Genomic DNA, 11,136 nt, shown 5'->3' on the forward strand with positions numbered 1-11,136 from the left:
CGAGGCACTACTAATGTTTGCTTACAGTTTGGAAGAACTAAAGATGGAGTTATAGGGTATGTTGATCTTGATTTTCTTGGAGACCTTGATAGAAGAAGATCTCTCACGAGTTACGTCTTTACAATCGGAGGTTGTGCAATTAGTTGGAAAGCCACTTTGCAAACTACGATCGCTTTGTCTACCAAAGAAGTCGAGTACATGGCGATTCTCGAGGCTTGTAAAGAAGCTATTTGGTTGAAGGGACTATTTAGTGAACTCAATGAAGACCTTCAAATCAAGACAAGATTTTGTGACGATCAGTGCCATCTTTCTTACAAAAGATCAAATGTTTCATGAGAGAACAAAACACATTGATATTCGGTATCATTTTGTTCGTGATATTATTGCTCGTGGTGATATTGTTGTGAGCAAAATTAGCACTCATGAAAATCCTGCAGATATGATGACTAAGTCACTTCCTATAACCAAGTTTGAGCATTGCTTAGACTTGGTTGGTGTTCATTGTTGAAGTTAAACCCTTAAGGGTTTTTGGAAGAGGTGAAGAACTTGTTTATTGAAAGTTCGCGATGAAGAACTTGTTCATTGAGAATTTGTGTCAAGGTGGAGATTGTTAGAATTAAGTGACCCAAATTCTTATTTAAATAAAATACGATGGAAAATAAAATAAAAGTAAAATCCATATAGAACTAGACTTCTTTTATTTTATTTTAGAATAAGGTTTTAAACCTTATTAAACTCCATCTATTTTATATTGATTAGGATAAGGTGTTTCAATCCTACTAGAATATGGCTTTGCAAGCCTATAAATAGACATAGTCTATTCCTCTTGTATTAGAGTAAAAATTTTTCGACATAGTGAATTTTCTTCTCCTCTGCCCGTGGTTTTTTTCCGAAAGGGTTTCCACGTAAAATTTATGTATTCTTTATTTTTATTTATTTTATTCTATTTTATTTTTCACACCTATTAAAAACATTTTCTATAACAAGGATAATTTAGTAAAAATGTACTTGTAGAAGAAAATTTCACATTCTGTCAACCAAACACTTAAATCTTACATTCTAAGCAAATGAATCAAACAATGTAACGTAACATACAACTTACTAATCTTATTACAAAATCATAATACTATATTCTTTGCCCTCTAAGGTTTTGATTTTAAATTTCCAAAATTCCTACAATCAAAAGGTGTTTTAAATAAAAGACCAGTGTATCTGAAATTCATAGTCTTAACATAAAATAGAATTTTGAAAGACTATGAAAACTTCAAGAGCTTATTTCCATCACTTTTCATCGAATGAATATAGTAAAGGTTAGAAGATAAGGTTACATTTGAACACAATTTTTTTCCTGCCAAAAATATTTTTGTCTACTCAAATAGGTGAACTTTCATTTATCTCATTTAGATTCATGATGCAAGTTATTTCAATTTAAATTTTTTTTTTTTTGGTAATCCAACAGTTTTTATTTTACAGAAAATAAATTATTAATTTAATTATTTCAATGCCTAAAAACTTTTAATACACTACATGAAATAAAATTAGAAAAGTAATTAGAAATTCGTTTCAATAATTAATTGAGTGAACAACAACACACGGGGAACAAAATGGAGAAAGGAACAAAAATAGAAATCCTATTCGACTGAGGAGTTGAAAATAGAGAGACAGAGAGAGAGAGAGAGAGAGAGAGAGATCTGAATTCTGAAGGGATGGAAGGTATATTCTTTCTTCTTTTCTCTTTCTTCCTCCAAATTTAAACCCTAAATTCTCTCTTTGCTGTCTCCATTCCTGGCTTTTGACTCTGTTTACTTCCACCTCCACGTTTTTTACTCCCTCTTTTTTTTTTCTCTTTCATTAATTGTTTATTTATTTATGTATATATGTTTTTAATTTTCTGCTTGTTTCCCTTAACATATACTGCTTTCTTGTTATCTTAATTATATTGAAATTTGCTTTCTTTTAAAACAGAACTTTTTAAAATTTTGGTTAAAACCTTTTTAATCGTGGAAAGGAAAATTGGGGAAAGATAAGTAACTAAGTATAACAAAAATTGAGGTGTATTCTTTGACCTCCAGTTCTTAATTTTTTGTATCTAAGTTGATTATCGATCCATTTGATATAGTTTAGCCTTTTTAAGACAAATACAGTAGATGTCCATGGTCTGTCTGGAACTGCTCTGTGGCATTAGCATCATCAGCCAAGAAGGTGATATCGATAGCTGTAACTTCTGTTTTGCCGCATTTGTCTGTGCCTTGCAATGGACTTTTTAATACAATGGCTTCTCTTACTGTATAGAGTTTCCTTAATCCAACAATAACAGCCTTATTTTGTGCTAGGTTGTTTCTGTGTGCAATTAGATTCCACATAGGGGTTTCTCGTGTTTAGCTTTTTTTAAGGTAACATGGTAATGTGATTTTACCTCATTATGTAACTATATTAGCGTTTCAATGCATTAGTTTCCCTTTGAAAAATGAGCTAGAGGACTATATTTGCCATACAAGACTACACATGATGCATCTGTTGCCCTAAAACTGTCTCGCAAATACAGTGCAGAAGGCTATATAATCTCAGTGTCACATTTTGTTTCTGTTTTATGGAAGATTTTTTTACTGTTCATGTTCCTTTTGTTCCTTCTCTTGAACACCATTTTTTTGGTTTCTGTGAATGTTTGAAGCCATTACATTGGTTAAACTTAGAATTTTCGCAGTATAAAGAGATCTGAGCTAAAATTTAAAACATGATGTAAGAAAAAAAGTGAAGTTATAATCCTGAGTGGTGGTGGACTTTATTCGTAGTGTGATCAATTCTTCATACCCATCACTTCAAAATCTGGAATTTTTAGTCATAGATCAATGAGATAGAATCCTTCTTGAAGGTAGACATCATTTTTGTTTCCATTTTTCTAATTATTATAATAATAAATATTTAGGCTAGAATGAGATTTTTTCTTTCTTGAATATAGTTGTACCTGGTTCATTTGTGCATTAAGTTACAACCATAAGAATGGCTTTTGCTTTGTGTACTTCTATATGCTTTTATTTAAAGTGGTCAGCTTGAGAGGATATGATTTAGTGCAAGTATTCCAAATTCAAAGCACTCAAAATGTTATCTGAATTCTCAATCAAAAAGTCTAAATCAATAACCAAAATTTTAAAAATCCAATAAAATATCAGTATCTCAAACACATCATATTCCAAGCCTATGCATGATTAAGATAACAATAGGTATTTATAACTAAACCCTGGTAGAAATGCAAAATATAACAGTTAACCCTTCATACTTGGTAAATAAAGAAAATTAATATAAACCAACCTACTAGTCTAGATAACTTAATTCCTCAACTAGCATGTTTCCATCATTAGGAAATCTTGTGGTATTTTCTACATATGAGTTGTATAATCATTGTTTGGTAGCCATTTTTTCTGAAGTTGTGCTTTTGCATTGCCATGTTCTTGCCATACAAAACATCTTTCTTTCAAGATTCTGTTAATTAATATAATTGAAATGGATTTTTGTTGGTGATGTTGCTAGGTTTATTGTAAACCTATGGCTTAGGTATTTACAAGAACTTTCTGAAGCATCTTACTCTTCTTCCCTGATAAATGAGAGAATAAACTAATATGTATATGAATAAATAGAATAGTGAAAGCAGATAATGACTTTCATAAGCTCCCGTAATGCACATTTATTACATTAATACCGTGTTTTTATTATTCTACAACATCCTGACTGTCTATCTTGGATTAAACTCTATATCAATAGATTAACGTGACATGTTTTAAGTGAAGCAAAAATTACTGGAACTGTAATAAAGCATCTTTACAAAATATTAACAGGCAGAAAGTGGAACATTGATTGCCTTTGACTTTCTTTTTCTTTTTCATTCTTTTCTTATTTATTTATTTTATTTTCCATATAAATTCATCTAACTTAGCAGTTGAACCATTGTCTTGGAGGAGTACTCCTTTTGATGGTTATTAGAGGAAATGATCTTTTATTTCTGGACTTATATTATTATTTGTGATATGGACTTTCTATGATATATTTGGGCTTAATTTTTATGTGAAGCTCATTTAAATGGATATCTTTTCAGACATTTGGTTAGCTTTCAATAGTTGAGATAATGAGTTTTAAGAAATGAATTTTGCGTTTTGACAATTTAAATTTCAAATAATGTCTGAAGTCTTTCTTTTAAGATTATGCGGGGAGTGGTGCTACTTGCTCCAAAATTTTGTTACAACTTTTTATTCCACCTGATGCGCCAAATGTTTGTTGGACAACATCAAAGGTGATAGAAACATCTACCAAAGTGGATTAACTATTAATAATGCATGTTAAAAGTTGAAACAACAGATTTTTGCCACATCAAGAGGGGCAAATGGCTGGGATAAATTATTGGGAGGCATAGTAAATCTTATTTTCCTCATTAGGGCTACATCAAATGGATAACCTGTAACATGGTATTTTTTTTTTAAAATTTTTATTACGGACTTTCTGGTCTGGTATTGGTTGATTTCTAGAGTTTGTATCATATCATCATCTTTACCTCAGCATGAAGTGATTTGGTTTCTCTGTGTGTATTCTGTTTATGGAGTTAGTAACTTTTTAACTAAGGGTTGAATGCAAAAGATTCTGAACTGTTAACTGCACTGTATTATATCTGTAATATAAGTCTTATTCTCGTTGGTTTAAACTATTTTGGTGCCTGGTATTGTAATTTTCTTAATTGTCAGCTTATCTCAAATGCACATGATATTTGACAGGTGGGTCCCCAGACCAAGAATCAGTTGGGTCTGGTACAAAAAGGTCCAGTGTGTCCTCTGGCAGTAAATCTCGTAATCACAAGGAATTTTTATACAGACTTGTAGATTGTGAAACTTTTACTGCAAATCTTGAAGACTGGTTTCAATCATTATATGAGAAGTCAGCACAGATGAAGCCTGTCTTTGATGTACCTTTTGAGTTAATAGATCTTCAAAAATTTGACTATGCTTTGGAAGGAGTTTCGTTCCAACAGCTTATTCGGATGCCAAATGCTGTTTATGCTTCAACATCTGATTCTGCAGAAGCAACTGCATATCTTGCTGTTGAAGATTTTTTACATGCAACTGTGAAAGGCTTGTGGGAGGCATTTTGGAGTCAAGATGAGCCAATGCCTTTCTCTGTTGCCTGTCTTTACAAAGAAAATTTAAAATTTTACCAGGCAGAGAACGCGATAGCTAGTGGGAGACTTGGAAGTCTCTGCGCTTCTGGTGTATTGCTTAAGAACCCAAGACATCCTCATGGAAAGTGGGACAATCTTCTTGAACTGGCTCTTTTGAGGCCTGGTATTCAAAGCCTTGTTGGGGAAAGCGAACAACAGCCTTCTCTGCATGTCCTAGGCGAGGCTCTTTTCTATGCCTTGCGCATGCTGATATCAAGGCGTTTAAGCAGGCAGAATCTTCCTCTGAGTTCAAATTCTGCCTTTGTTCTTCTTGTTGATTCTCAATATGGTGGAGTTGTTAAAGTTGAAGGAGATGTAAATAAAATGGATTTTGATGTGAATAATGTCTATAAGTGTGCTGCTGAGTGGATACAAAGGCATGCCAGAATTGCTGTATCTCCAGTTGATAGGATCTGGAACAAGCTTGGGAATGCCAATTGGGGAGATATTGGTGCTTTGCAGGTAACTTTTGCAACATTTTACTGTATTATGCAGTTTGCTGGTCTGCCTAAGCACTCCATTGAAGATTTAGCTGCTGACCATGGTTGTCGCCTCCAAACAAGGAGACTGGAGAGGCAGTTGGGGGATACCAGAGTGAATGGAAGTGGTTTATTTAGGTTCCAGCAGCATGGTGTCTCTCCCGAAATTGTTGAAGTTCAGGATGAATCTGACAAGCTTGAGTCTGAGTCGCTGAAGCTGGAAGTAGGATCTGTATTATGGTTGGAGGATTCAAACTGGGAAAGAGGTTACCATATTAACCAAATCAGGAGTAATGGTGAGCTTCCTTATTACATTGCTTCACCAGTTGAAGACCCAGGAAAGTCCCTCTTTCTCTACGTGGGTTCTCATCCTTCTCAGCTGGAACCAGCATGGGAAGATATGAATTTGTGGTATCTGGTTCAGAGACAAACCAAGGTATTGACTATTATGAAACAGAAAGGCCTATCTGGCAAATATCTACCTCAACTGAGTGCATCTGGAAGGATTATTCATCCTGGTCAGTGTCGGAGACCCAGTTCAGGTGGAAACTGTGATCACCCTTGGTGTGGCACCCCGATTCTTGTGACCAGCCCAGTTGGTGAAACCGTTGCTGATATGGTTAGTGAAGGTCATTTTGGTGTGGATGAGGCTATCAGGTGTTGTCATGACTGTTTATCTGCTCTTTCTACCGCCTCATCAGAAGGCATTAGGCATGGAGACATTCGACCAGAAAATGTGATCTGTGTAAGATCTGGTGAAAGTCGTCCATATTTTGTCCTTATTGGTTGGGGACATGCTATTTTAGAAGATAGGGACCGCCCTGCAATGAACCTTCATTTTTCATCTACTTTTGCTTTACAGGAGGGAAAGTTGTGCTCAGCATCAGATGCTGAGAGCCTGGTTTACATGCTTTATTTTGCATGTGGAGGTGCTTTCCCTGATCTTGATTCTGTTGAAGGGGAACTACAGTGGAGAGAGACGTCATGGTCTAGGAGGTTGATTCAGCAGAAATTGGGTGATGTCTCTACTGTATTGAAAGCATTTGCCGATTATGTTGACAGCTTGTGCGGAACGCCTTATCCTATGGATTATGATATATGGTTAAGAAGGTTTAAGAGGAGTATTCGTGAGGAGGATCACGGAAAGGAAATTGATGCATCTGTCTAGAATCATGTTTTAAAAGCCATTCTGGCCTGGATTAGCCAACTCTTGCAATCTTGCTGATTATTGCTTGCTAAGTATGACGATTTTTCTGGAAATCTCTGATTCTTGAAGGCCATTGTTGGAACTCCTGCGATGCTTGGACATTTATCTTCTGGGAATGGACTATTCAAAACTTTGGCAATGGCTGCAGTTCTCCCTTGACCAGGAGTTATATATTCAGTTCTGTATGGAAGTTTTTGGTTTCTGAAAAATGAGGCCTTCTGATGAGCCGTTATCCAAATTATCTTGTGTGCTCATGTACCTGGGTTTGGAGGATTTATCTGGATTTTGTTTGGATGGGGTTACGACGTGCTGTAGAGGAAATGGAGTATTATTTCTTGGCTTTTTGTTTTTACTTATTTTTATTTCCCTTTGTAAAGATACAAGCAATGTGGAGCCATTTCTTTTGGCCTTGTCACAGGTCTAATGTTGAAGATGATGATGATTGGAAAGTATTAAGGGGCATCTGTAAATGAACCGTGAGGTAGTTGCTGCTTTGGCGGTTTCTGACTTCGATTGTCGTAAGTATTTCTGTGTAACTCAATTTTTTACACTCCTTGGCCTATCCATCCATATTTATTACAAAATTTATGACTACTGGGATCTTGAGCGATGCAAATCACCTCGTTTTCCTTCATATTTCGCTACTCAAGACCACCCTTCTTTTTGAATTTACATATATAATATAATTTATGAACAGGAGGGAAAAACAAACCAGAAGATTTAGATTTTTAGTCTGAGCTACCCACCAAAGAGAATTCCAAAAATACTGCTGCTTTATTAGGGTTAGTCCTAGTCCTTGACTTCTTTACTTCTATTTCATTTTCAATAACTCTCAATTTTAAATTTGAGCTCAACTCTAAATAATAAAAAGTTCCAATAATTTCACCTTCGCCTCAAATTGGAGAGCTTTTAGGTAAGCTTTAATCAATTTAATAGATTATAATAAAATATACATCATTTGGTTTTTTTTTTCTTAGTCTAACCTAATACATGTATTTGATAAAATTATATATTTTGGTACTTAAAGATATGTTTAGCTCAGGTCTTATGGTCGATTTGATAAAAGATAATTGCTAATATTATCAAGTTTGAATTTTTCATCATTTTGCTAATAAAATAAATTTAGTGTTGTGAACGTATTTAATTTTACCTTTAATTTATCAAATACAATTTGATGGATATGATTTAATTTGAATTTTAGAATTGATTTGTTGAAAGTTAATTATTAATATTATTAATTAATTATAAATTTTCATCAAATTATCTCTAAAATTTGAATTAAGCACTAAAAAATAACATCCTTACTTTTGAGTACTTTATCAAATATAAGTACTAGAGTGGATAAAAAATAACAGAAAAAAATGTCAAATTTTATTAAATTATGTATTAAACCTATTTTTTAACATTTAACAAAATATACAATATATCTAAAGACATGTAAAATATTTGTTAAAGCTTTGATAAATATATGTGTATATATATATATAAAGCTAATAATAAAGTATTTTTGGAAATAACGAACTTCCTTAAAATAAGCGTAATATATTTTATTACAATAAAATTTTTAAACAAAATATCTTACCGTAAGATATTTTGTAAAGTTAGTAACAATTTTTTTATGAAATAACAACTTATGCTACATTTAAACTACACCGTAGTAATCCGATTATTAATAAATTTTATTTTGTCACTTAATTATGATCATAAAATTATTATCAATTGTTTGTTTTTTTCTTTTTAGTCATCAAATTATTTTAAAAAAATTTGGTCATCTGCTATTAAATTATTAATGGAAAGATAATTTAGTCGTTTTAAAACTTGCATAATAATTTTAATCATCAACATTTATACATTGTGTCAATTTAGTCTTGATTTAAAAAAGTTAACTCTCAACATTTACATATCGTGTAATTCGGGGGGTGTGTGTGTTTTTTTTTGCAGTTTTATTTTTATTTTTTATATTGAGGGTTAATCGTAAAAGAATGAGAAAAGATAAAAACTATTATCTTTAATCTCTGAGTGTTTCTATTTTTGGTATATTTTTGATCAATTTTAGTTGATTTTTTGTTTTTTTTTTTAACTTTTTTTGGTGGAATAGTCACAAAGAAAAGCAAAATTGAAAAAGAAAAAAAAAAGACGAAATTACACAATGTGTAAATGTTGAAAATTAAATTTTTAGAATCAAAACTAAATTGAGACAATTTATAAATGTTAACGGTTAAAGTTGATATTGTGTCAATTTTAAAAATTATCATGTCACATTTCCATTAGTCATTTAACGGCTAGTGACCAAAAAAAGAAAAAAGAAATTGAATAGTTAATAAACCATTTTATAGCTTTTCATAGTTGGGTAATCAAAAAGAAACTTATGAATAATTAAGTGACTACAAATGTAATTTATCCTATTTTATAAGTTAATAATAAAATACCTTACAAAATAACAAAATATCTTACAACTCATCTAAGATATTTGGTAAAAGCTAATAACAAAATACCATTAACTTACAAAATTCTTAGAACATACCTAAGGCATTTTGTTTCCGAATTCTGTTTTTTATAACAAATACCTTACATTTGTTCTAAGAACTTTTGTTAATTCTAAGGTATTTTGTTATTATCTTTGCAAAATATCTTATTACAAAATATTTGGTAAACCTAACAACAAAATATCTTTGTAAATACCAATTTTATTTATCAATTTTTTAAAAAAAATTCTCGCCTTTTAACAAAATATTTTACTACTTGTGTAAGATATTTGGTAAATCTAATAACAAACCTAAGATTTTTGTTATAACAATATTTTATTTTATTTTTGTGATTAAAGAACTTACCTTTTAACAAAATATTTTACAACCCATGTGAGGTATTTGTAACTAATAATAAAATACCTTATAAAATAACAAAATTTCTTAGAACAAACACAAGATATTTTGTTGCAACCGAATTTTGTTTTTCATAACAAAATACTTTCCTCATTACCAAATATTTTATAAGAATGTGTAAGATATTTTGCTAATCTAATTACAAAATATTTTACTCAATTACAAAATTTCTTACCACCAACTTAATATATTTTATTATACCAAATTTTAGTGGTTTTTAAGCCAAATATCTTGCCTCTATCAAATATTTTATAATGTTACTCAACTATAAAATTTATTACCACCAATGTATTATATAGTGGCGTATCTAGGAGCTAGCAGGGCTCGCCTTAAAATAGAAAATTGTCATTTTAGGTCAATTAGAAATTTTAAAATTTTAATTTAGTAAAGTTAAATTTGTACTTTAGTCATCCTTAAAAATGATAAAAATTAATTTAATTTTTAAAAATTATAAAAATTTTAAATTGTTGTTTTCGATCAAGTAACTTATATAATATTACAAATTTAAATTTTAAGATTTCTTTAGAGTTTAATTTGGATTGAAGTAATAGAAGGAAATAAATTTTTTCCCTAGTGTGATTAACTCTTTTTTTGTTTTAGTTAAAGGAAAACTATGGATCCTTTATTTTCCTAAATCGAAAGGAAAGTTGAGGAATGGAAAGTAAACAGATTTTAGATATGTAAAATACCATTTTACCCTCTTTACTTTATACATAATTATATTATAAAAAAGTTATGCTTATAAATAATCAATAATTAATTTTTTTTTAATTTCCACCGACTAACCAAATAAAAACAATTAAATTTATTTTATTTTTCTTTCCGTTATTAATTTTAATACGTACTTAACTTTTTATTCTTTTACAATTATTAATCCAAAGGTATTTATGAATTTAATGTTGAGTTGTTAAGTAAACAACTCATAATATTCATCCCACCCAACAAATTATTTAATGCATTAAACCAGAAATCCATTAGCGAATTAGTTAAACAAAAAAGGCAATAGCGGTCATAATAAAGATCATAAACAAACTAATAATGGAGTTCTATGTACATCTCCTTTCAATCTCAAAACTAATCTTTATGAAAAAAGAATTGTGGTAAACAAACTTTGCGCTACCTCCTATGAAACGGACAAAACAATTACAATCAATAGTTATTGATAGCATTTTGATTTGATGATCTTGAGTTTGACCAACTAACTTATGAAAGAAAAATGTTTTAACACGCGAGTGTACAATCAAACTACCACAAGCAATCTATCAACAATGGTGTAAGTACCAACAATATCAATATTTTGTTACGCATAGAACATGCCTATGTTGTCAAGGACATCAAACATTACAACCTTTTAGGCGTAACAAACAT

General features: G+C 31.1%; 1 protein-coding gene across 2 annotated transcripts; it reads left to right on the plus strand.

Annotated features, from left to right (window-relative positions):
* Nucleotides 1-1,287: 1,287 nt before the first annotated feature.
* LOC108486466 (uncharacterized) lies at nucleotides 1,288-7,502 on the plus strand. Of its 2 annotated transcripts, XR_001871483.2 has the most exons (3): nucleotides 1,288-1,713; nucleotides 4,761-7,211; nucleotides 7,305-7,502. XR_001871483.2 is itself a non-coding variant. In XM_017790528.2 (2 exons), the coding sequence occupies exons 1-2, from the start codon at nucleotides 1,707-1,709 to the stop codon at nucleotides 6,845-6,847; spliced, it is 2,094 nt and encodes a 697-aa protein (XP_017646017.1). In that variant the 5' UTR covers nucleotides 1,288-1,706; the 3' UTR covers nucleotides 6,848-7,502. The 2 variants fall into 2 exon arrangements, 1 of the variants encoding a protein (XP_017646017.1); XM_017790528.2 differs by having other exon boundaries at nucleotides 4,761-7,502.
* The last annotated feature ends 3,634 nt before the right edge of the window (nucleotides 7,503-11,136 follow it).

Source organism: Gossypium arboreum, chromosome 6, assembly GCF_025698485.1.
Source record: "Gossypium arboreum isolate Shixiya-1 chromosome 6, ASM2569848v2, whole genome shotgun sequence".
NCBI classification, from domain to species: domain Eukaryota; kingdom Viridiplantae; phylum Streptophyta; class Magnoliopsida; order Malvales; family Malvaceae; genus Gossypium; species Gossypium arboreum.